The 27,529-nt window shown below is 45.6% G+C and overlaps 1 protein-coding gene across 9 annotated transcripts in view; it reads right to left on the reverse strand.

The window, feature by feature from the left end:
- YTHDC2 (YTH N6-methyladenosine RNA binding protein C2) overlaps nucleotides 1–27,529 on the reverse strand; it is a 1,208,271-nt gene that overhangs the window by 318,372 nt on the left and 862,370 nt on the right. Inside the window, exon 27 of one of the 9 annotated variants that reach the window (XM_086961050.1) lies at nucleotides 21,043–21,930. The exons of the other annotated variants lie outside the window; for them this stretch is intronic. Within the exon in view, the coding sequence (XP_086817176.1) occupies nucleotides 21,891–21,930 (40 nt within the window). The 3' untranslated portion in view covers nucleotides 21,043–21,890. Of the gene's footprint in view, nucleotides 1–21,042; nucleotides 21,931–27,529 lie in introns of those variants that run through there. 9 annotated transcript variants of the gene reach the window in all.

Below are 27,529 nucleotides of genomic sequence, written 5' to 3' on the forward strand. Positions count from 1 at the left end.
GCCACTATTTGTTGATCATATGAGACTCTGGTTAGACCAGTTTTTGACGATTAATAAAGATACATCTACCTGTGCGATAGTTTGGGACGCTCTAAAAGCGGGAGTGAGGGGAGAGCCTGTAGTTTTGGTCTACATTTACAGACACTGAAGCAGACTGAGCTCAGGGGTCTTTTTGAGGAACTTACAACAGCTGAGGGGGAGCTGATTCAGGTACTGATTGGAGGTCAGGAGACAACTGAAGTGCTAAATAAGATAACTATTCTTACAGCTAAAATTAATCAATATTTCAGGAAAGATGTAGCCACGAAGTATCATACGCACAAACGGGAGTGTAATGAATATGGAGAGACCTAAGGGAAACTTTTAGCCAAGCGGATTCAGCAGAAAGAAGTAAAAGCGAGATAACTGCTATTAAATATTCAAAGGGGAAAGTAGTCGAGGCCCCAACTAATATTATAAAAGTCTTTGAAGATTTTTATGAAGATCTGAATGCGGAGGAGGTTGAATTTCCGGTTGATGGTTAAGGGGATTTTTCCAGGATTTAGAAAGAAGCAGAATACGTCAAGAAGATCAAGCTATTCTTGATTCTCCAATTTCTATAGAGGAAATTCTAGAAGCGTTAACCTCTTTGGCCGTTAGAAAGGCTGCTGGACCAGATACGGTCCCCGTGAAGCTTTTTAAAACCTTTTCTGTGAATTAAAGCAGGATATGCTGTTAACATTTCAAAAGGAGCAGCAGGGTCAGATCTCTCCTACCTGGGAAGCAGCGTATATAGTGATCTTTAGAAGACGTCTCCTTTTTTGCCAGGATCTTACAGACCAATTTTGTTACTGAATTGTGATTTGAAAATCTATGCTAAGGTTCTAGCAAATAGATTGGGTAAGAAAATTAATTCTCTAGTCTCACATCGACAACATGGCTTTAATCCCAGGTAGATCATTTCAGGAGAGTTGTCACGTTATTTGATCTAGCTGACGTACAACAGACATCTTTAGGGTTGATTTGGTTAGATGCCAAAAAGGCGTTTGACCGGGTGTCGTGTTACTTTTTATGGTCAGTGTTGGAATGGAAAGGGTTTGGGAAAGGTTTTTTAGTGTCAGTCAGATCTCTTTATAAGACCCCTATTGCTAGAATTCGAGCAATTGGTCTGGAGTCAGATATAATACGTATTTCCATAAGAACACGACAGGGCTGTCCCTGCTCGCCTTTATGATTTGTCCTTTACATAGATTAATTTTTAGCTATGCTTGAGAGAAGTTCTGTTATTAAATCTGTCTTTCACAAACAAATTGAATATAGGATCTTTGCATATGCAGATAGCATTGCAGAGGTTACAATAGACCCCACAACTGCTGTTTCAGTGATTGAAGGGCTGGCAAAACAAGGAGGGATTCAGGCTAAATATTAATATTAGGGATTAAAGCGTTGTCCCTTATATGGTGTACCTGGATGTTAGACTGACTGCCAATTTAGATCAATTGGTGTAGTAAAATTTGTGTCCTATTTTAGGTAAGATCAAACGTGAACTGATCATGTACAGCTTTCCTTATGAGGGAGGTGTAATGTGTTAAAAATGTATATCTTGCCCAAAAGGTTACATTCTTTCGATCTATCCCGCTGGAGTTTACTAAGGCTTAGCTGGGCAAACTAGAATCACTCTGCACAAGCTTTCTATGGAGTTATAAAAAGCAAAGGAGAGCAATGAAATATATGACTAAGCCAAGATCACGGGGTGGATGGGGAGTACACAATTTCACTTTGTATTACTGGGCATGTTGCTTACAACATATGGCAATATTGATAACTGGAGGGTCGTCTATTAATGAAATAGAAGAAACCCCATCGATCCATGAAATGGAGCTGGATATTGAAGCTATTTGTTGTTTATTGAAGAACATAGAACCAAGCTATTATAAAAAATAAAAACAATTCAAGTTATTAGTTGCAGCACAAAACATATGAACTCAGATTAGACAGAGCTTTTATACACCCTCCTCTGCATCACCATTGCTGATGGAAAGATGAAGGCAAAAAGGTATTACCATATGGGAGATTTTATACCGATTCACAGCGTAGCTCTTTCTCTGAAATACAGGAATCTTATCACAAACCTAGGCAAAACTTTTTTTTAATTTTCACAGATCCAAGATGCTCCTTCAGGAGTCACTCAAATTGGAAGAGAAAGTGTTATTAACTATTAATTTGAGGATGCAACATTTTAAAACAGCTTTTAACTTATACCATACCCCGGACAGAATGTACAAATGGGGTGGAGGTTCTGACCGCAAATCTAAGCGTGCTGGAGCAAACATTCTTCATATGTTTTCCACATGCCCAAAGCCAGAGCCTTTAAAAAGGAGATAGGTGAATTTTTGAGCCAAATTATAAAAGAACAGGTTATTCTTACACCTTTAATGATGTTATTGGGTCTAGTAGATGAAACATAAGCTAACACAGTGTTATGGTATTGTATGAATTTTGCCTAATCTTTATTGCTATGGCTGTAGCTCGATTATGTATTGCATCAGAGTGGCTGAAACCAGATCCCCCAACTTTTGAAATGTGGATAGCTAGGTTTTCGGTTATATAGAATATGGAGTCAAGCTTATATAAGCTTAAGGGCCGTAAAAAGCGACTGGGGGGGAGAGGGTTTGGTATTCTATGACTAGTTGGGTGAATGCATAATGTTCATAATAAAAACATATTAATGGGCTCTAGGGCAATCAGCATTATGTGTGTCACATATATCTAGGACAAGCAGATTGATAGAGCTTTTAAAAAGACTCCAGATTTTTGCATCCTGTAATAATGTTTGCTGGCCTGTCTAATATGTACCTTTTACAGGGGGTTTCTGTTGTTTATAATGTATAGGTACTACACATCTTCTCTGACAAATGGAGTAAAGAAATTTAGTACTTCCTTATCAGATGTGTTCTTCTGTATATATTGTAGCTGCAATGGATTAATGCTTTTTACCTGTTTATCAAGAACGTTTTCATAGTATATCATAAATTAATGATGTTAGCTGATGTTAGCTTTAGAAGTATTATTGTGTACTGACTTTAAAGATGTTGTCTTTTGGATGCTATGATTCTATTAATCTGTATGCCTTGCTATGGGATTAAATGTGTACTAAGCAGTGGCATGGCTTGAAAAAATTAATAACATTAAAAAAAAAGCTGTTGGCGGGCCAGTATATCGAAAAACAACTATTTAAGGAGGGTCAAGGGGAATATATTTATAGACCGTCCAAACTCAAATACCCCTAATGAAACCACGAAGAACAAGGAGAGTTGGAGGGTCTGTGAACCAAAAAGCCGAGCCTATAAGGTCCTCATTAGAAAACCACACTTTTGGATTGCACTGAACCAGACCAAGTGGTCACAAGACACTAAGTGTATGATAGATATCCTATCAGCCCACCCACTCGGCGGAGCCTCGTCATGTAGGACGTCTAGAACCAGGATGGTGTGTCCAAGCCCAGATGAATTGGCTAGACAGCAGACAGTTCTGGTTCATACAGTGGAAGTGTCCATGCCACTGGGCGGTGCTGGTAAAGTGCAGTGCAAACAAAAAAAGGTGAATAAGTGATGTTAAAATGACGGTCGAGGCAAAAGAAAAACTTTTTATTGATATTCACCAGGACGCCAGATTAAAAAGAGATGTAGGACAGTGTGACAAAATCACTGTTTACTTTGCTGTGTTGTTAAATAGGCCAACATGTTTCTGCCAACAGGTGAAACTACACCGGCATTCTTCAGGGCCACATATATGAGATGTTGCTACTGCATAGGTACACTCTAATAGTAATATGTAAAGTGAAGAAGACAGACCAAAAAATAATAAAGGACTGTCAGACTAATGGTGTGGTCACAGGGACCATCCTACCGTATCCTCTTGAACCATTTGTTGATAGAGGATGCAGTCCTGTGAACAAAAACAGAAAGACAAAAACTATTTTGTGTTCTTCAAACATAACAAGCTTATTGTGTCGTGAGGACCATTATAAGACTCAGCGAGGTCAGTCCCTATTAGAACGACTAATCCATATAATATAGGTTGCATTTAGAGTAAACCACAGACATTGCTGAATACAAATTTTGCAAAAAGTAAACAAGACTTACCCAGCAATATGTGGGAGTCAAGCCTCACCTCACCCGGCAACGGCTCGGAGATTGAGGCCCCGCTCTAAGCACAAACAAATAAATGTAAACATGTAAGCCCAGGCGACTAAAAGGGTCTAAAAAGTATCCTAAGTCAGTACTATGTTTCTAGAGTTTGTGCGTATAAACTACTGGTTTTATGATTGCCCACAGTGATCACGGTCCCATGGAGAACAAGAGAAAGGGGAAGGCATGGTTGCTAGTTAGAACTAGTAGAAAATACTGACTGCCTGGGTAAACCATTTACAATTAACCCTTTATTAACCAGTAACACTGATTAAGTTTTGTAAACACCCAAAAAAACGCATACAGTTGTCAGTTGGAAATGTACTGTAGCGCTCAAAAGTAGAATTGTAAGGGTGGTGTATCTGAGTGAAAGTCCAGCCAAAGGCTTGACTACATAAGAACAGAAAAACCATAACCACGAGGCGGTGCACCGTACATATTGAACTAGTATCTTGCCAAAAAAATTAGTTAACATGTAGCTGAGCATGCGCCTAAGTGCGGTATGTTCCTACAAACCGGTGGCACGCCTTTATTTCCTTTGCGCATGCCCCGGATTTCGAACGCTTTACATCTAGAAGCGACTCACCGGCGCGCATGCGCCTTGATGAGAACACGCGCACACCATTACTGGCGATAGGACAGCAGCTGTTCGCAATTTACGCAATATCCTCCAATCAGGTTGGGTATAAAATCGCGCGCCTCACCTCTCCTCGTTGCCTCCCCATCGGCTTTGGTTTTAGCCGAGAGGTACCGACGGAGAGGTGAGTGGTAACGCCGCGCTGTGCTTTAACTATCTCTGTTTTTCCTGTTAAGCACTTGGATGGACAGTGAAGCCTTCTCTTGACAGAGCAGTAATTCAAAATGAGCTTCGAGAGTGAGCATCTGACCTTTGCCTACTGTGCTAGTGAGGCTTTAGGTGTTGGTTATGGTTTTTCTGTTCTTATGTAGTCAAGCCTTTGGCTGGACTTTCACTCAGATACACCACCCTTACAATTCTACTTTTGAGCGCTACAGTACATTTCCAACTGACAACTGTATGCGTTTTTTTGGGTGTTTACAAAACTTAATCAGTGTTACTGGTTAATAAAGGGTTAATTGTAAATGGTTTACCCAGGCAGTCAGTATTTTCTACTAGTTCTAACTAGCAACCATGCCTTCCCCTTTCTCTTGTTCTCCATGGGACCGTGATCACTGTGGGCAATCATAAAACCAGTAGTTTATACGCACAAACTCTAGAAACATAGTACTGACTTAGGATACTTTTTAGACCCTTTTAGTCGCCTGGGCTTACATGTTTACATGTATTTGTTTGTGCTTAGAGCGGGGCCTCAATCTCCGAGCCGTTGCCGGGTGAGGTGAGGCTTGACTCCCACATATTGCTGGGTAAGTCTTGTTTACTTTTTGCAAAATTTGTATTCAGCAATGTCTGTGGTTTACTCTAAATGCAACCTATATTATATGGATTAGTCGTTCTAATAGGGACTGACCTCGCTGAGTCTTATAATGGTCCTCACGACATAATAAGCTTGTTATGTTTGAAGAACACAAAATAGTTTTTGTCTTTCTGTTTTTGTTCACAGGACTGCATCCTCTATCAACAAATGGTTCAAGAGGATACGGTAGGATGGTCCCTGTGACCACACCATTAGTCTGACAGTCCTTTATTATTTTTTGGTCTGTCTTCTTCACTTTACATATTACTATTAGAGTGTACCTATGCAGTAGCAACATCTCATATATGTGGCCCTGAAGAATGCCGGTGTAGTTTCACCTGTTGGCAGAAACATGTTGGCCTATTTAACAACACAGCAAAGTAAACAGTGATTTTGTCACACTGTCCTACATCTCTTTTTAATCTGGCGCCCTGGTGAATATCAATACAACGTTTTTCTTTTGCCTCGACCGTCATTTTAACATCACTTATTCACCTTTTTTTGTTTGCACTGCACTTTACCAGCACCGCCCAGTGGCATGGACACTTCCACTGTATGAACCAGAACTGTGTGCTGTCTAGCCAATTCATCTGGGCTTGGACACACCATCCTGGTTCTAGACGTCCTACATGACGAGGCTCCGCCGAGTGGGTGGGCTGATAGGATATCTATCATACACTTAGTGTCTTGTGACCACTTGGTCTGGTTCAGTGCAATCCAAAAGTGTAGTTTTCTAATGAGGACCTTATAGGCTCGGCTTTTTGGTTCACAGACCCTCCAACTCTCCTTGTTCTTCGGGGCCAGTATATCCACACAATGCTGTTTGGCGAATGTGGGTCAGGTGGTAGCTTTGCAAATGACAGCTAGAGGGTTGTTGCCTAAGAAGGTCTTGGTTGCCCCTTACTTATGCGTGGACAATTAGGACTGTCTTGGCTGTGTGGTGGCTGGTTTGATTACACTTAATTATGCATCTACCTATGCCAGCTTTAGGGATTGGGTGACCTTTGTGAAGTTTCAAGAAGCCGACAAAGAGCTTGTAGGAATTATGAAAAGATTTGGTACTGTCCATGAAATACGTAAGACCTTTTTTGGAGCCTAGTCTCTTTCTGCTACCCACTCAGATTGCGGATGGATGACTAGGAGCTTCACAGTTTGATTGACATGGAGAGGGAAAAGGGTAGAACACCCTAGGGCTAAATTTTGGATTAGTTCTGAGAATAACACCTATCTGTATGAACTTGGATGAAAGGCTCTTGTATTGTGAGAGACTGCAGTTTACAAATGCAACTGATGGAAGTAATGGCGACAAGAAAAGTTACCTTCCAGGAAAGGTACTGGAAAAGTCATTAAGTTAAAGGTTCAACGGTCTTGTGAGGACTATATTAAGGTTTCATACCGGGGTAGGGGGTATTCTAGGAGCTATAACCCTCTAAAAACTCTAAATGGAAGTCTTTACTATGGGAATCCCGAATAGGGATGAATCAGCCCTGTTTTTCATATAAGCTGCAACAGCAGTTTATTATAGGTCTATAGATGTATAGGCAAGGCATAACTTCTGCAGATAAAGGAAATAGCAGACAATGTCTTGGACACTAAACTTTAAAGGATCTAGGTGTTTGGTGCTGCAGTAGCGGACAAATATTTTCCACTTACGGCGTTAACAGGCCTATGTAGTGGGCCTGTGAACCTCTCTTAGAATGGTCATACATTCCTGCAGGATATTTGAATAGCCAGATTCAAAGACCTTAGGTGCCAGATTGCTAAGTTCCGCTGCCTGGGGTTTGGATGTGTGATCCGTCATGGCTCCACGTCAGAAGATCCTGCCTGAGCTGTAAGTTCTTGTGGGGGCTGATGGACACCTGCAGAAGCATGGAATACCATGATTGTCGGGCCTTACTGAGTTAATTGAGCCAGGGTTCATGGCCCTGGGCCCAGTCCATGTGCGGACGGGCGTAGACGGCCTTGCCTTAGGCGCGCCTTCTGCTTGCCTTAGGCGCGTCCGCTGCGCTTCGGGGCAAGCATCCAAATCTTTGCAGCCAGCTTGAGAACTAGACTGCTGACCGCCGTACTGTTAGCAACAGCACTTCCGGTCTGAGTTGTGATTCAATCCACACAAACGGAAGCAGCCGTGGTGGAGCGAGGAAGACACTTGACGACCGAGTGAATTACAGTGAGCCCAGGTAGGGGGTTTGGTGGTTAAAAATGGCAAAATTCACAGTGATGTGATGTTAAAAGCAAGTTTCACAAATAAGAGACACAGTGGTATAATTTTTAAAAGCAGTATTTTACAGATTCATTAAGCAGTTTTCAAGCAAGCAAGGAGAGTTTGCAGGAAGCCCTTTACCAGGTGCTTCGTTCGCTAACTCAGCAATACAATGACTCGTACATCTAAACGCGTCCGCTGCGCATCGGGGCAAGCATCCATATTTATGCAGCCAGCTTGAGTACTAGACTGCTAACCGCCGTAACGTTAGCAGCAGCACTTCCGGTCTGCGTCGGGGTTCCCTCCACACAAACAGAAGCATCCGTGGTGGACCGGGGAAGATGATTGACGACCGAGTAAATTACAGTGAGCATAATGTCATCATCCCCAGCATGTGCATGGCAGTACTCAATATGAGTTTGAAGTGGTCTATACACGAGGCAGCAGCTGTTGCAATCACAGCAGTCTTTATTGATTAGGATAGGCTTCCCCTGTGAATGCCCTCTGCTGGGACCCTAGGAATAGCTGAACCTGGTGAGTATGGAGGCGGCATCTGGTCGCATTTATGGTGAACCCTAGGCTGTGCAGCAGAGTGATAGCAGCCAGAGGATGGGCAAGGCATTGTTGCCTGCAACTAAACAGCCAATCTTCAGGGGAGAGGAAACATGAGTGACCCACCCTTGGCAGGTGGGCAGTCACCACTGCCAGGCACTTTGTGAACATCTTTAGGGCTGTAGGGGCAGAACTTTCAATTGTTAATATTGTACACTCATACAAAATGAATGTAACCGTGGTGTGAAGGGTGGGTGGGTATGTGAGAGCATCCTTGACGACAAGCACTATCATGTAATCACCTTGTCAGAGCAAACTTACGATGTCCTGTAGAATAGTCATATGGAAATGCTCCGACAGGATGCATATCTTGAGTGGCCTGAGCTGTAAAAGCTCTACCTGAATGCTGGTGAAAGGCCTACTTTTGCCTTTGGAACAAGTGTGGATGTTCAGGTGATGAGGTTTTGCTCCCCCCTGTGCTGTTTTTTCAGAAAGGTACCCCAAAACTGAGAGGGTTTGCAGTCCACCTATGGATTTCACAATATTTGTATCCTTTTTTATCTTTATGTACATCTCGTCGACCTGCAGGCCAAAGATATTCTTCCCAACAAATAGGAGATTGAGGAAATGCTGTTTGATCTCTGGATAAAATCCAGGGATGCAGAGCCAAATGTGTTGCCTGAGGAGGACAATAGTATTAATGCCTCTAGAGACTGTGTCTGTGACATGAAGCGCACAGTGAATGCTGGCATTGGAGATGACCATACCTTCAGACACTCTCCTCCCGCTGTATTGCCCTGGGAGATGTCTGACAAGGTGCTGTATCTCCTCCTACTGGGACCTGTCATATCTGGTGAGGAATGGAATGGAATGGAATGAGGATTTGTAGAGCGCGATGGCTACCCAGGGGCGTCCTTGAATTGATCTGAAGCAGATTTAAGCACGCCCCCACGAATGGGCAGGAACTGCACTGTACACTTGGATTCTGACAGTATTTCCACAAGAAAGTAATCTTCCTCCTGGATGTCAGGCATTTCCACCTTATGAAACACTGCGGCCCATTGTATAACCTTCTGGTAGGTCATAGTATCAACTGCTGAAGATACTTTGGGTAGTGGTTGAAATCAGAGTCCCATGGAGTAAAAACACTATAGTCCTCTCAAGGATTATCAGTGGGTCCTGGGTGAGGTGAGGGTAATAAGGGTTAAAGGGACCATATACACTGCCAGGGTCAGAAAAAGGTGTAAGGTTACTCCTCAGGTGACTTGTGGAGGTGATGTGTGGTGTGCATGGAGGGGTGGTGATGATGGAGGAGGTGTAGTTGATGGTGGAGATCAGATCACTGTCTGATCAGGGGAGGGAAGCTTCAAAGAAGGTTCACCCTCGAAGATGAGTCTCCTCTTGTGACAAAGTGTCTCTGATGACTTTGTGGAGGTGGCTTTGTTGAACTCTTCCTGATGAAGGGGTGAATGAAGAGCTGCTTCTGCTTGGTATCAAGCAAGCTCAGTTTGAAGACTGTAGGATTAGCACCTCCGATTCCTCAGATCCGGATGCTGGTTAGGGTTTTGGTGTTGTTGGGATCATCAGTGATAATGGAAGCTTGTCAACAGCTTTCTCTGTGATCTTGGTGTCATCCTGGGGTGCGAGCAGGGATGTTCACAGCCCTTGGTGAATGCAGGGCTCGAGGACCAGTGGGGATCAGGGTGTTGATGCCCTTAGATGGAGCTTTGGTTGAATCCACATCCTTGTCCTGAAGCTGACTAGAGCCCTTGGTGAATGTAGGGCTCAAGGACCAGTGGGGGTTAGGGTGTTGATGCCCTTAGATGGAGCCTTGGTCGATTCTGAAGCTTTGTCCCAGTGCTGACCAGAGCACGAAGACAGTAGGGCCTCTAGAGGAATGGAATGGAAAGATCATTTGTATAGCGCGATAGCTACCCTGAGGCGTCCTAGCGCTGTAGACAGACGTGCGTGGTTGAGAGGTAGGGGGCCTAGTCAGTGTTGGTAAACAGCAGGGATTTTAGCTTTTTACGGAAGGTCAGTAGGTTAGGTTCAGATCGCGGGGGAGGGGGAGGGGGAGGGGAAGGGGAAGGGAGTTCCAGAGTTTGGCTGAATTGTAGGAGAATGATCGGCCCCCGCATCTGGCTCTCTTGATCCTGGGTAATGTAACAAGGAAGGAGGAGGCTGATCTGAGCTGTCTGTCAGGGTGGTAGGGGGTGATCAGGGGGTGATTGATGGTGGCACTTATTTTCCAGAAGGCTTGGTGGGCGATACACATGCTTTTGAATTTAATTCTTTCCCTCACTGGGAGCCAGTGCAGATTCCTAAGTCCAGATCTGACAGGAAGACGGCGGGGGAGCTGCAGGAGGGTTCGTGCTGCACAGTTCTGTGTGACCTGGAGCTTGTTTAGGGTGGCATGGGGGGCTCCTAGATAGAGGGCATTCCCAAAATCTAGGCAAGACAGAATGAGGCCCTGGGTCATTATCTGCCTAGATGTGTCCTTGCTCGGGCTTGATGCCAAACTCCTATCTCAGTGCAGGACTAATGTGCTAAAGGCATGAGTCTTGGGGTCAGATAGTGTACTTAAGGCCCTGAGCATTATCTTCATATCAGGGCTGAGTCTTTGGTGCAGGCGTGATGTAATGTACCTCCTCCTGTTCTGATAAACACAAACAGCATGACTCCGGAATGGGAGAAGACTTAGCTGCCAGATTCCTGATCGGCTGGCCTCTTCACCCTCCTCGGCACCAAAGGAATCTTTCTACCAAAAAATAGGACTGCTATCTCGAAGAGTTAATATAAAAAACAAACCACGTGGCCTGAAAAAGTGTTCAAGACAAGACCAAGGTGGTGCCCTCTCGATGAACATCTAAATTTGAGGTCAGAAAAATAATTCGAACATTGAGCTGGGCGTGTGCTCATTCCCCAATAGGGGAGGAGTCAAAGTGCATCATGTGAAGAAAAACAACTTGCAAATATCTGAGCTCCACACTAGATGGCAGGAGTACGAAGAGAGTGTTTCCCTAGCATTAGCTCTCTAGCACCGTCCAGTAATGCTACTCAACTCTTCTTATGGTTTCACCCAGCCAGAGAGTGAGGATACAACATTTTAAAAGGTGCTGCCTGGCACACTGGTGTCAGTTCAAGAAGTCTTTACGTACGCTCAACCCAGATGTGTGGTGGGAAACCAGAGAGCCAAACTACAGCTGACAACATGCCAAACTTAAACATTGTATACCGTAGAACCTTATTATGAACCGCACTAACCCAGTGGTATAGGAAGAAGGGTGGTTATTAATCTGTGGAAAAATGTAGTAGCTATGAGAAATGTTGTATCCAAGGTAAACCTAATTTCTGGTGGCCAACCCTTCCAGCAGATTCCATACCTTCTGAATATGTCCCACTACAGTACCCAAAAGGAAGCCAAACTGGGTGGTGTTATTTAGTCAAGAAAGTTGTGCAATATAGTCTTTACAATATATTCATCATGACGCACCTGAGATACGAGACAGCATTGTTTGACAAATGTAGGCAGCGAAGACCAAGTGACCATCCAGTAATGTCAGCTACTGGGATGGCCCTGGAGAGAATATTGGAAGCTGCTATTGTCTAAGTACAATGATCACAAGTGCCAGGTGGAGGTTCTTGGGTAGGCAAGGTTTTGCAGACCTTAATGCATAAGGGGACACAAATAGAAATACTCCACTAGGTCATGGCTTTGAGTTTCTCGGCTTCAGTGAAGCCTATAAAAAAGTGACCATCCACTAATAATCTGATCTTGTCAATCTACAATGTAGACAGCATACCTGACCCCCAGTCTTTGCATCTGCTCCTCTTTCTTGGAATCATGAGGAAGAGGAAACAAAAAGGCAAGGGTGTAGCCTGGCCCATTTTGAATGCAAAAAACAACCATTGCAGAAAGGATAGAGATTGTGCACAGAACCAATTTGATGGCTAAAATACCATAAACACTGTGTGGACTGCTATTGCCTGTGCTTTTCTGACTTTATATGCCCAAATAATCATCACCAGGAAGATCGTCTTTAGGGGAAAGAGACAGATGGAACAACCGCGCATAGGATCAAAGGGCAGTGCCATGAGAAAAATCAGAACTAAGAAAACAAGTTACTTACCTGTAACTTTGGTTCCCCAGTATTGGTAACTTTCATAGATTCCCATGCTTTGTATCATTCCCCGTCGTCGGAATGGGAGCCTCGGTAAATAGAAAATACCATAGTAGTAAGCACAAAGTGAAAAAATAGGCCTAGGCCTCATCTCATTTTGTAGCTTATCCACCTCTTTTTGTAAAAGAGACCAAACTTGTGCAGTAGCCAATCAGAGCCGCCTCACCCCATAGAACCTACCTGAGAGAAGCTCAGAGCCTCAGATTTTTGTAGCCGTTGTGAACAGCTATCCCACAATACAATAAGACTGAGCTTTCCCAGGGGAGGCGGGTGGGCGCATGGGAATCTATGAAAGTTACCAATACTGGGGAAACAAAGTTACAGGTAAGTAACTTGTTTTCTTGCCCCAGTATTGGAACTTTCATAGATTCCCATGCTTTGTATCAGAGTAACCAGCAGTAAATAGAAAAGCATATTTTGCAATTTGTGAACCTGAAAATGTGACACATTTCTGATCAGAATACTAGATACATAATAGGATCATAAAACATGACAATAACGCAGTAATACAAAATATGCAAACAGGAAGGCGGGATAGAAAGGAAAGCTCACCGACTTATTGGAAAAGGTTCCTCAAAGCCGCCTGGCCCACTGCCGCATCCTCTTTCACAGAAGAATCCAAGCAGTAGTGGCGAGTGAAGGTGTGGACACTGCTCCATGTCGCTGCTCTACAAATGTACTTGATAGGGACACCTGCGAATAGAGCTGTCGATGAAGCCATTGATCTTGTAGAGTGAGCACGGACTGCTCGCTGTAGTGGTTTTCCAGCCGCCTGGTGGCAAAAATGTATAGCACTGGAAATCCAGCGGGAAATACAGGCTTTAGAAACTGGGCACCCCTTGCGAGGAGCACTGAAAGAAACAAAAAGCTGTGAAGATTTCCTGAACTCTCTTGTCCGCTCCAGGTAGAATTTCAGGCATCTGTGAATGTCCAAAGAGTGCAAAGTTCTTTCCGCGGGTGTGGAAGGCAGTGGAAAGAACGGTTTCAAGACCACTGGCTCATTTAGGTGGAATTCTGAAGGCACCTTTGGGATAAATTTAGGATTTGTTCTTAGGATAAGAACATTATTCTTGAATTGTAGAAAAGGTTCCTCAATTGTGAAAGCTTGGAGCTCACTTACTCTTCTAGCCGATGTCAGGGCCAAGAGAAGAGCCAGTTTCCACGAGAGAAACTGGAGGTCAGACTTATGAACAGGCTCAAAAGGGGCTTTCATGAGATATGACAAGACTAGATTCAAATGCCAGGCTGGTGGAGGCGGCCGGACTGGAGGAAAGACCCTGAATAAACCCTTCAGAAATTGTTTGATAATTCTTGCTGACCATAGGGAAGGACCTGAAGATGAACGTCTGAATCTAGAAATGGCCGCTAGATGTACTTTCACAGAAGATGGAGCCAATCCAGATTTAGCCAGAGAAAGTATGTAAGGCAAGATTTGGTGCGGAGCAGAAGTATATGGGTGTAAACCTTCCTTCCGACACCAAACACAGAATCTCTTCCACTTAGCCCGATAAGTCTTGTTGGTACTAGGCGCCCGGGCCTGGGCCAAAATGTCTCTACATTCCCCTGAGAGATTTAAACCTTGGAACTCTCGGAACTCAGGAGCCACGCTGTCAATCACAGAGACTTCAAGTCCGGATGTAGAACCTCTCCGTGAGACATTGTCAACAGTGTTGGAACAGGATGCAGGGGAACTGGCTGGTCCTGGGAGAGGAGGAGAAGTTCCGAGTACCAAAACTGTCTGGGCCATGCTGGAGCGATCAGAATCATCCTGCACGGTTCCACCTTGAGCTTGCTGATCAACCTCGGGATCAGCGGAATGGGAGGAAAGGCGTAAACAAAGGCGCCGGACCAGGCAATCAAAAGCGCATTCCCCAAGGATTCCCGATGGTGAACCCTGCTTGCGAAGGACTGGCATTTGGCGTTCTGGGGAGTTGCAAACAGGTCGATGGATGGTGTCCCCCATCGTGCAAAGAGCTCCTCCAGAACGGTCTGGTCTAGTTCCCACTCGTGAGAGACAGTCCTTTGGCGACTCAAAGCGTCTGCCCTGACATTGAGTGTTCCCGCTAGATGTTCTGCTGAGAGGGAGATATTGTTCTGGATCACCCAATTCCACAGTGTCTGGGCTTCCCTGGAGAGGGTGGAGGATCTTGTTCCGCCCTGTTAGTTTATGTAGTGCATGGCTGTGGTGTTGTCCGTACGCACCAGCACTGCACGGTCGCGTATCCTCGGAAGAAAAGCTCGTAGAGCCAGACGGACAGCGAGAAGTTCCAGAAGGTTGATGTGGAACTTGACCTGGTCTGGACTCCAATGGCCGCTGACCTTTAACTCTTGGAGGACCGCTCCCCATCCTTCCATGGATGCATCCGTTGTCAAAACAATGGGAGATGGTGGAAGTTGGAACGATAAACCCCTGGAAAGATTGTCCTTCAGCGACCACCAGCCGCTTGCCTTTCTCATTTCCGGGGTAACGACAATCCTGTCGTCGAAGGATCCTGTGACCTGTCGCCATTGCTTGTCCAATTGTTCCTGCAGTGGACGCATTCTGAGCCTGCAGTGTGGAACTAATGGTATGCAGGATGAAATCGATCCGAGAAGCGATTTGTACCTGCGAACTGTCAGTGTCTTTCGGGATTGAAGAAGGCGGGCTGAACAAATCAGCTTGCTTTGGCGCTCCTCCGATGGAAAGGCTAGGCAACTCTCTGTGTTCAGGATGGCCCCTAGGAACCTCGCTGTCCTGGAGGGGCATAGAACAGATTTTTCCTTGTTGAGTCGAAGACCTAGTTGCTCGAACAGTTCTTTGCATGACTTGACTGCCTTGGACGCCTCTAGGGCAGATGGAGCCTTCAGCAGCCAATCGTCCAGATATGGAAAAACCTGTATAGCTTGTCTCCTGAGAAAGGCTGCTACTGGAGCCAGAATCTTTGTGAAGATCCGCGGAGCGGACCGGAGACCAAACGGCAGTACTTTGAATTGAAAGTGGCTCTTGCCCACTGTGAATCGAAGATATTGCCTGTGAGCTGGATGAATAGGAACGTGGAAGTAAGCGTCTTCCAAATCTAGGGTCGCCATGTAGTCCCCTGGATTGAGAAGGCGGAGGATGTCCTGAAGAGTGACCATCCTGAAGGACAATTTACGAGATAAGTGTTGAGCTGCCGTAGATCTAAAATTGGACGCCACTTGTCCTTTGTCTTCCGAACCAGGAAGAACCTGGAATAGAACCCTTTCCTCTTCTGAGAAAGGGGTACAGGCTCTACCGCCCCCTTGGTGAAAAGTTGGTGGGCTTCGAGATGAAGGAGCTTGAGATGTTTGGGAGGAAAGGCGTCTGGCGCTCTTGTTGGAGGAAGGTCTTGAAACTCCAACGTGTGTCCTTCTTTGACTATCTGTAGGACCCACTGATCTGATGTAATGATCATCCAGTTGTAGAGGCAATGGGCAATCCTGCCCCCCACTGGTGTTAATGAGGGAACAGGAACAGTGGAAAGAGCCACCTGGCCGCTATTGTTTCCTGGTGTTGTCTCTCCTTTGCTGCCCTTGACGTCCTCTAGGCTGCTGGCGAGAGAAAGAGCCCCTCTGAGAGTACTGAGGTTTATATGTCTGGCTAGACTGTGAGCCGGAAGAGTAGCGATTCTGATTTCCTCCTCTATAAGAGGAGAATCCTCTACCTCTTGCTCCCCTGAAGGGTACTTTGCGATATTGCAATGTTCCTAAGGACTTGGCTGTATCGGTGTCCTTCTTTATGCCCTGCAGGGCGTCATCGACGTGTTTGCCAAACAGCATTTCTCCGTCGTATGGCAGATCCAAGATTTTATTCTGCACTTCCTGGCTGAACCATGTGGCCTTCAACCACCCTTGGCGACGCAGAACTGCCGAACCGGCAAGTGCTCGAAATGCGGTGGTCGCTATATCCATTGCAACATCAATGACCTCCGAAGAGGCCCTCTCTCCCTCAAGCAAAATCTTCTTCACTTCTTCATTTGAAGAATCCTGCACTTCCTCCATAAATGGAGCAAGGTCGCACCACATCTGGCGATCGTAACGTCCCAGAATTGCTAAAGCATTGGCTGCCCTAACCAGAAGACTGGCCATTGCTGAAAATCTTTTACCTACATTGTCAAGGCCCCTGCCCTCCTTATCTGGTGGTGTAGTTAGTGGCGTGGATGGATTTTTGGATTTGCTTTGGGCGGCTTGAGAAATAACCGAGTCCGGTTTAGGTTGGCCAAGCAAACATGCCGGACTGCCATCTGGTGCCTTGTACTTTTTCTCTAGTCTTGGTAGCACCGGGAGGACTGTGGCCGGGTTATGCATAGCCTTCAAGCCCTCAGACCAGACATGCTCAATGATTGGTATGGACCGTACTGATTTCCTGAACGGTTCCTTAAAGTCATATAAGAAACATTCTGATTGAACCGTGGTCACTGGGAGACCAAATCTTTTGGAAGCCCGCTCCATTAGGTTGTGAAAACCTCCAACGTCCGCTGGAGGCGAGGAAGCGTTGTCTGGATCTGCGATGTCTGGATCCCTTGGGTCAATCGGATTCCAATCCGCCTGTTGATCCTGATCAGGATCCACTTGTTGGTCAGCATCAGAAGAAGCAGTGTCATCATCAGTATCATGCACTTGCACCACATCCTGTGGGCGCTCTTCAGGCGCAGTGGTACGCTCTTTTGGAGGCAAAGAGTGGTCTGCCACAGGTTGCAACGATTGAGGCGGAGGTGTCGTAGGACGCGCTCGTTGAGTTTCTTGAGGAGTAGGGAAACGTTTCCGGTAGTCCTGCAACATAAGTTGTAGATCTACAACCAAACTGGACGGCATCGCCACCATCCCTTCTTGTACCTGACGTGTAGGCTGCTGCAAAGGCATCTGCCTGGTATTAGCGTGTTCCTCCTCATAGTAATGTTCCGGAACATAGTGTTGGTGTTCCATCTCTCCTTCCTCAGAACTAACATCCTGAACCTTAACTTGTAGGTCAGATGGGCTATATGCTTGTCCAAACTCACTAAAAGTCTCTTCATCAGAGTCGTCATCTAACAGAAGATTAGGTGGAAATTTCTGAACCTGTCGCGGAGACGTCATCTCTGGCGTTATCAGCTTCTTTCTGCGTGAAAAAACAAGTTTTTCAGAGGATTCCGTCGTCGACGACATCGTCGACGAGGTCGTCGTCGTCGACAGCAACTCTTTATGGGATTGCGTCGACGATGGAAGCGCCGACGAAGATACTGTTCTCATCGTCGAGGATAGCGTCGTCGACGAGCAGAAACTCATCGTCGACGATGGAAGGAGCGTCGACGGGATCGTCGACGAACTCGTCGTCAGCAACATGGTAACTGGCGTCGTCGTCGTCGACGTCGTCCTCGTCGTCGTCATCGCCGTCGACGCCAACTTTGCAGTCATCGTCGTCGACGTGGAGACGGTTATCTTCGTCGACGACGAGCAGGAAACAGGAGCTTTGAAAACCGTCGACGATGCAGGCGTCGTCGACGCAGCCGTCGTCGACGAGCCCGTCGACGAGGCAACCTTTACAGAGTTGTCCTTTTTTACAGTCGTCGTCGACGTACCTGTGATTTTAATCGTCGACGACCTCTGTTTCTTATCCGAACTGACCTCCTGAACTGAAGTTGAAGGCTTCTTGACCCCTCTATCTTTCTCAGAGGGAGGTGAAGAGATAGTTGTAGACTTTTTCACCTTTTTTGAGGGTTGTGACTCCTCAGGCTTACCCTGCCTCTCCTTTTCACCGTGGTGAGGAGATTTTAGGGAAGCAGGCCTGTCAGACCTATCAGAGGTCCCTGGTAAGGCCTTGTGAAGGGACTCGCCTGAAGCAGAAGGGGGAGACCTACCCCTCTTCTGAGACTTCTTAGATGACACCATCGACGAGGAGCCCTCACTGTCTGAAGACATAATGTCCTTACGGTCCTTCATCTTCTGAAGCCATGTGAGGAGACGTCCTTCCCTGTCCCTCAAGGTCTTCGCTGAGAAGGTTCTGCAAATCGGGCAGCTTGTAGGTTTATGGTCCGGATACAGGCAGTATATACAGTCCATATGTTTGTCCTCGACAAACAACCTCTTTTTGGAGCAGGTGGCACAGGCTCTAAAAAGGGCTTTTTTCTCCTTGTCAGACATGACTCAAAGAAATCCAAGTTGTTGAAAAAGTAGACAGAAAAACTGAAGAAACTGAGCAGAGCTCAATGGAGACTCCCTTGCACAACGTGCGGTAGAAAATCTGAGGCTCTGAGCTTCTCTCAGGAAGGTTCTATGGGGTGAGGCGGCTCTGATTGGCTACTGCACAAGTTTGGTCTCTTTTACAAAAAGAGGTGGATAAGCTACAAAATGAGATGAGGCCTAGGCCTATTTTTTCACTTTGTGCTTACTACTATGGTATTTTCTATTTACCGAGGCTCCCATTCCGACGACGGGGAATGATACAAAGCATGGGAATCTATGAAAGTTCCAATACTGGGGCAAGTTTAAATTCCACTGCTGAGTAACAAGGTGTGTGCGTTAAAACATATACAATAACCTTTTGAAAGAACGAGTAACTAGAGCCAGTCTGAGAAAAGGGGCTGATCGCTTTGACACAGAAAGGCAAGAAGAGCAATTCATCTGTTTTTGATAGTAGGAAGAGCTAAACCCGGTTGAGGAAGTTAGAGCGTTAAGCACAGGATTTCAGCCAGATGAGACTTGAAAGGGTGTAAGCTTTTAGTCTGGCACCAATTAACAGATTCGTCCCAGTTTCCCACATAGAACGAATCAGTGGCTGCATTTCAGGCGGCTAAGATGAACGTGTTACTGACCTCTGGTAGTGCTCTTTCTGGTAGAGACTCTAACTAACCTCAGATTCCTCATCTTTTCTGATACCTGGAGGGAGTGTTCAAAAGGTGAGGAATCTGCGGTTAGTAAAATCTATCAGAAAACATTGGCTTCATCAGGCAGTATGTGGAAAGCATCCCACTGGTAGCATTTAATCTTCTTGCCTCATCAGCCCATCTACTGAAGGTCCCCAGGATTCCAAGATCCCTTTGGGGTAGCCACTCCACTTCTTTTCTGGCCGCCAGACTTAGGAACACTCTACCACTGAACTGCGTCTACAGGACTGTGAACTTCCCATCCACAAGGCCCTGAAGACCTGGCTTTTCATGGACTGAATTTCCTCGTCAGTTCTATTTCATTCATCTATAGTGTCTATGGCATTGCTCGGAGGTGTTCGGGTAGCCATGAGCTTTCTTTACAAGACCTCAAGAATAGAATGCCTGCACACAGAGAGTACAAGAGTAGGAGATGAAGATCTGACAAAAGCAAATCTGTCCAGTTTGGCACGGGAACAGAGAGCCCAATGCTGAGGTCCAACACACAGTTGAACCAAAAACTCCTTGCCCAATTGGGGGTGACAAGGATTGGCTTTAACACTGATCCTCTTCAGAACAGTGGAATAAAAGGAAATGAATGGAACAGTCCCCTCAACCAGTTCATAAGATAGGCATCCCTTAAGGAACAATACAGAGGAAAGTACTTCACAGGTGGCTTTAGCATTTTGCAAACAAAATTCTGAATAACATTTGTAGATAGCCACAGGCGTGTGGATAAAGATGTTTCCTACCGCCTGACACAGTGCTGGTAGACAGAGGGGTGGTAGGGAATACCACTGATGTAACCACATCTCACCCTATTGCTAGTTCAACTGCATAGAGAATGTGTCCCCAGAACCACTGAATCCTATAAGGGTACACAGACCTCAAAGGAAAAGGACGCATTCCATTGTACACACTGGCACATAGGGCTAATTAAGAAGGGACCAATTGTAGCTATAGGACTAAATGGCTGTTCCAACAGAGAGCTCCAGAAATATTCATACCTTTATTTTATTAAGCCCCAAAAAGAAAGGTCCGTACACATGACAACATAACCAAGTGGGGAGCGAAAAACTAAGAGAAACATTTCAGAGGTGCCTGGGTTAACATTTGGACCACTGCAATGACATCATGCGTATGAAAACTCCTCTCACTAAAGATTCTTGCCCTTGTGAATTTACCCGTAACCAGTTCGGACATGGACATTCTTGCAAACACTCCTGCATACTAACAGGTGGCATCATCAACTTCCACTGTTCCACCTCTGAGCATGATAAGCCGCATTAAGGCGCCACCCCTGTAAGCAGACATCATTTCATCATTAGACATTCCATGCCCAAAAACATGGAAGGTATCTAACAGAATTGATCCATCACTCACAGTATGTGACACCTAACTTTGAAAATGTATGTCACACCCCATTTAAGGGGCAATGGAGCAGACAGGGGCTACTGGGCCTAAGGTCCGAGTGCTTGGGTCATTATTTCCTGATGTCCCAAGGCCCGTTCTACTATGGCTCTGCAACCTGGCCCAAGTACAAGTCTTTCAGCACTCATTGGTGATCTGTCATAAGCTTCAGAGGGAGGTTAGTGAAGGGATGCAAGAAGCCTAGAACTCAGCAATCACCCAACAGTACAATAACTGATTGCTCAACCCAGTGCCTGTCTTTTTACTAAAGAAAGTACTTTAATTCCTTCAAAAACACAATATTACACACTGCAAGATGCAGATGAGACTCTGGTGCAGGGTCACTCTGCTAAGGGCAGGTGTGCCCCCTATGTTCCCTCTCACCCTATCCTTTCATGTTTCAGGGCAGTCTGTGCTCGGTTGTAAGTCCAGGTGCCATTTTACCCACTCTAAGGCAGAATATTCTTCTCAGTCTTTAGTACTTTTCACCAATGCAGGTCCTCTTGGCCGGCCTGACATTCAGACTGAAGCTCACATCAGTCCTTGTCTTCCCCCCTACTTCAGGGAAGACCCATCACCCTTCCCACTCAGTAGCAGATGCGTGGGTAGCAGATGCGTGGACTATCTCTCGAAGCAGCAGTGGTTATAGTCGGAATCCCAACTGGTCTTCAGATACTGCAAGGCCCTCTTCCGGGTGCATGGTGAGTAGGCTTTTGTGAGAGTTAACAGGCCACCAGAGAATCCTCTGCTTCAGAGGTGGTGCAGCTCCAACTCCATACATGCCATGTGCTGAACAGGTGGCGCAGCTGGGCAGTTCATACCTCCTTGGCAGTTCGCTTTGGCTCAAGGTTCCGACTTGCAATGGCTGAGTCAATTTTAGGCCCTTATAGTTCACTGGGTGGCTGGGCAGTCTGGATGGGAACATTTCAGGTCAAAACTTCAGGTAAGCCGCACTTAAGGTCAGGATGTTATATTTCGCCTGGGCACATTAGCAGCATTCAGGAGTATAGTTCGCATGGGCAATTGTTTGGGCGAGTGCCATAGGCTACCCACTTCAGAGTCCCTTTGGGAACATTTCAGGCAATTGCCACGGGGAAGCAGCTTCAAAATCTGTGTGGGCAGACTTCCGGCATGTACAACAGGCTGTGAAAACAGAAAGGAGAGAAAAAGAAAATATATTTATGCAGCCTAACTCAGTACCCTCTCTCTGTTTAGATACATAAACAAAAAACAGACTGATAGGCTATGATTTTCCTAGCAGTTACAGTGAGTGCTCCTTATGTGAAGGTTTATGTGAATCACTTCAGATTGTGATATTGAAACACTGGTCTATTTTCCTTAAAACAATACCATTGGGTTGTAATTTTAAGAAATAATCTTGAAAAAGGATGTGACACACTCACCCTCACTTGGTGGCATGCTTCTTTGTTACGGTTAATGCTTCTTCAGCACCCAGGTGGGCTAGTTGGGCTCATCCGGAGCTCTTGGTATCTTTTCATATATGTATTAAGTATATGGTGACATGAAATGAGCGTCTTGGAAATTAAATTGCAATAGGACAGGTTTATTCATATTCAATTTAATTATTGGACATTTACTGTTCACTCCTATCCTATGTAAGAATAAAACATACAATGAAGTAGGAGAAATTAGGTAAGTATAATAATACCTTCCTCATGAACACGCTGAAGTCAATATGTTTCAGCCCTGTATGATGACAAAAGCATTATGCGGCTTTTATCAGTATTGTAGGACCCTATCTATCATTCTGTCATACTAGGATTCCTTCATTTTGTATTTTTTTTGTGATAATCAAAGTAAGTATTTTGAAACAGCAAAAAGATTTTACTTTGGCAGCAGCTCACAAATCAACAAGTACAATGAGCTGAAATCAGCAGTGCATATGGGTAGGGTCAGTCCAATCCAGTCCAACATTACAGCTTGCGTGACAGCAATATCAACTCTTGGAGCAATTTGCATATCTGGGTTCATGGCGGGATCATGTTGAACCATTTCCCCTATATTTTGGGAAACAGACCAGTGACACGATATATCCCTCTTGGCTACGGCCACTGCAGCTTTTAATTTTAATAATAAGGGAGTATTAATATATCCCACAAATATTTTACAATATCGAGTTCTATCATATCTTATCTTAAGGGGAATTTATAGAGCGCACTGACACCATAAGTTTCCTGGCGCTGAGCCATTGTCTAATTATTTCCCCATAAAAATTCCACTACAAAGGCCTTGGATGATGGCCCATCAGGTATTGCTACATTTCATTGTTTCTTTGCAATCACAACATACAAAGTACCATGTGAAGCGAATATTACAAATGGAGCTCAAGGCAGGACCCATAGTGGCAGAAATGGGACTCACAATAAAGAGAAGAATGAAATGTCTCATACTCTGTTTATAACATAGTTATAACACTGGATTGTTGATTGGTCTCTCCATAACAAAAGCCATGAAGGAGGGCTTCACTGAGGGTCCATTGACTGTGGCTACATCCTGGCATCTTGTCCCGATGTTTACCCATCACGTAATCACATATTTGAAAGTCTGACTTTAGGACGCACACAGTTTCACTTCTTAGTGTTTCTTTCCAACATATGCACATGATGCAGTTACATCACAAGTCAGACATGAGGATGCACCCAGTGACACTTCATATCACCTCCTCTAAATACCCGCCCATTAAGCTCAGCTCCTTAGGCAAAGCAGAGACCGACAGATGCCAGGAATGTGCACCAGAGTGGAGCATGCTAGACTAAGGTATATCATAATGCATGCTTAACAATCGGGCCTCCTGAAAATATAGAATTCTAAGTACGGTGTTTCCTACTCTAATTCCATTATTTCACATCATGATCTAGTAAAATTTTCCATATAGGTTACTTAGAAGATGGCAGCCCTTCAATTCTATCCCACCAATATGGATAGGACGCTACCTTTACACCATTTGGAATTATCCGGAGTGGTAATAGCTGACGCTCTCCCAGCTTTAATTTTGAGTTAGCACCACAAAATATGATAGAGACTTTTTCACTGACATGAGATAAGATCGGGGGACGCTATGTTGTCTTGTCTATGTCATTGGATATAACATTCACAAAAATGACTGCATGGAAGTAGAAGACTTTGGTCCCTCAAATAATTAAAAGGCCCTAAAATGAAATACCTGGGCAAAGTCAACAGACAAGCGATTACATCACAAACCCCTTCATCATACTCTCTATACAACATATCGGAAACACCATGCTCCGTTCCAACTACAGGACCACTGAAGACATAGGAGGGCCTGAGGTATTTATTTGTACTTAAAAGAAGAAATAACATATGTTGTCCACCATACAGCTCACACCTGCAGTGGATAGCAAGGGATAATTGTTGTGCTTCATTTCCCAGCCTCTGGATGAATAAGGCCATTAGAATAAACACTGTGCTCCAGATTTGCCATGAAACACGAGTGGGGTGTTGCTATGGTGATGATGAGAAATATATGCATGAATGTGTGCCTCTGTGATCAGTGAATTGTTTTCATTGTGTTGTTGATGTAGTTTTCCCTAGTATACTTGGACTCAAATCTAATACAAATGGAAAGTAATTCTTCTTCGATTCACTAGATGAAGGAATCCTGGTATGACAGTTTGATGAAAGTTCCAGGATGCCTTAGTCACCAATATAGTGCTGAAACACGTTGCCTTTAGTGAAATTATAAGGAAAGTACCATTAAAACCAACTAATTTCTCCAACTCCTTTGCATGTTGTAATCTTGCATAGGATAGAACCAGACATTAAATGTCCACTGATTAAATTGAGTCTGAATAAACGTACCCTAATGCAACATTAACAGCCGTTACACCCTGCATACCCATATGAAGAGACTCCAAGAGCTCTGTATAAGCCTGCTTAGCACCACAAGAACGCTAGCGAAGAAGCAACTTCCAGGTTGAAGCATGACACCTAATGTAGGTGAGGGGATGCATCATTGTCTGAAGATTATGCTTTAAAATTACACCCCTTCAATTGCTATAGGAAAAAAAAGACCAATGTGTCAATATTGCAGATTGAAGTGATTCATATAAACTTTCAACCTTAGGAGTTCATACTGTAACTCATAGGACATTCCGAGCCTATCAGTCCCTTTTATGTTTACGTGACAAGGACAGTAGCTACAGGGTCAGAGGTGCAATCAGCCTGGACACACTTCAGGCAAGTTCCATAGGCTACCAGCTTTAGCAACATTGGGAACACAGGTCATGCTCTCAGGAGTCCCTGGTGGATGCAAACTTAGCTCTGTGGTGGTCTTCTTCTTCTTGCCCACACTGGCAAACACTCCTCCTGAAGGGTCAGTTAGCTCCTTCACTCTTCTTCACACACAGGAGATTTTCAGGCACTTCAGGACAGCGACACAGCTCTTTCTGTCAGATCAGTTTCAGATTATGTCCCCACACATTTGGGGAGCTGATTTTCAGGAGTCATCAGTTCTGGTTAACAGGCAGTCTTCTGGGTATTCTGCTGAGCACCTCCTGCTTGTTCAAAGTTAACTTGGAACTGGAAAAACAACTGGGCCAGCAGTTACCATGTGAATATAGAAGAGGGAGATCGGGGATGTGAATCCTCTGTCTGGACTTCCAGAGCCGGTTTCGGTTGGTTCTATTTTCAAGTGTACTCAAAAAAAGGTCTTCTCCAGGTTTGAGACACAACACATCAGAGGCACAAAGTAATAAATTACTTACCTTTGTTAACACCTTATCTGGCAGAGCATCTATCTAGCCACATATTGCTTACCTTAGAATAATCCCCTGGCGTCGGACTAGATCCAGAAGTGTTTTGTGAGCAGTACCCCCGTGAGGGAGTCATCTGCATTAAAAGTAACATGTGTGGTGCCTATATAGGAGCCATCACGACTCATCCTGGACATCCCCCATCGCAGCCACATCTCTGGACACCTGAGAGATCTGCATTGGCTCCCGGTCAACAAGAGAATCACCTTCCGTCTCCTCACCCACGCACACAAAGCCCTACACAGCCAAGGACCAGGATACCTCAACAACCGCCTCAACTTCTACGCTCCCAAACGCCAACTTCGCTCGGCCAGCCACGCCCTCGCCGCTGTCCCCCGCATCCGCAGAGCCACCACAGGGGGACGGTCCTTCTCCTACCTCGCCGCCAAGACATGGAACTCCCTCCCCACCCACCTCCGCCTGACCCAGGACCACCTCGCCTTCAGGAAGCAACTCAAGACCTGGTTGTTCGAGCAGTAGCAGATTCCCCCCCCCCCCAAGCGCCTTGAGACCCTCTGGGTAAGTAGTGCGCTATATAAATACGATGATTGATTGATTGATTGATCACAGCATGCTGATGTCAATTTCATTTTGCGACTTTCCACACCAGAAGCGCAGAGCCACAAAGAACACGAACCACTGCTGTCACAAACGTGCTCCAACAGCAGGTGTATACCAACTTGGTGAAGGAATGCCTGGCTGCCAAGATAACATTGCAGACTTCGGGCGGAAGGTTGAAAGCTGTCAACTGTCAATGCTCAATCTCCACGCATGAAGGCGAAGCGAGTTTTGGTTTGGGTGCACAACCCTGCCCTGTTACTGTGAAATTAGATCCTGAAGAGGCAGCTTGATCGAAAGTCCCGTGCTCATGCTCAATTGCTCGGGATACCAGACTATCTGTGCCTAAACTGGAGCCACAAAAAGACTGGTCCTTCCTAATCTTCTTGAGACCAATGGGTGTAAATGGTATTGTCAGAAAAGAATACAAGAGGCCTGAGCTCCACTCCAGATGAAAAGTGTCTCCCAGAGTGAGCTGCCTAGGAAACTCCAATGCGCAAAATTGCTGACATTGCACTTTCTCAATGGAGGCGAACAGAGGCAACCAAGGCTGTCCCCATTCTTGAAAGGGAACTTGTACAACCTCTGGATTGAGACGCCATTCGTGATCCAATAGGCATCAACCGCTGAGTTTGTTTTCCCTGCCTCTCAGACAGTGCAACAGGTGTTGAACTACGAGGGATATGTCTAGATGTTCCAGCAACGTCCAGATGTAACCCACAGCCGCCATATTTCCAACAATACCACATGGCGTGGTGCTGTACATTAAAACCTGTACCAGCCATACCCTGACTGCAGGAAAAATGGCCTTCAATGCCAGCCGGATTACTCGGAGCTCCAACAGGTTGATGTGGAGTCCAGATTGCACCAGGAACCAGAGTCCACTTCTCCCAGATTGCCAGCCCAGCCCAGAAGGGATGTGCATCAGTCACAACCGTCGGGGCGTGGCTTGGACGCCGATGGCGATGGTCGCCTGAGAGCTCGGCTCCGGGACTGAGCCCGCTTTTATCCTGCAGATCGGGGACCGTGGGGCACCCCGACCCCCACAAACCGAAGATCGGGTTGGAGTGGACCTGCTGAGACACCCGGAGACACTCGAAATCCAGTTGTTCCAGCGACAAAGCGAAGTTGCGAGGAAAACGGAGCGGAGCCCAAGATGGCGCCCGGACCTTCTCGATGGCTTTGCCGAGACCCCAGACCCGTGGATGCCTAGCAGATCTACATGCAGCTTCTCCACTTCCTATCTTTCCGGGAAGTGCCCGTCCGGCTGATGGTTTGGAAGCGTCTGGGCACCGTGGCCATCCCAGAATAGACTTAATCGGATTTTTCGGCGCAGGCTGGTCATGATCGGCTGGAGGCCCTGAGCGGAACGACGGTGCCGCGAGAAGCGC

This window comes from Lissotriton vulgaris, chromosome 3_1, assembly GCF_964263255.1.
Source record: "Lissotriton vulgaris chromosome 3_1, aLisVul1.2, whole genome shotgun sequence".
Classification (NCBI taxonomy): domain Eukaryota; kingdom Metazoa; phylum Chordata; class Amphibia; order Caudata; family Salamandridae; genus Lissotriton; species Lissotriton vulgaris.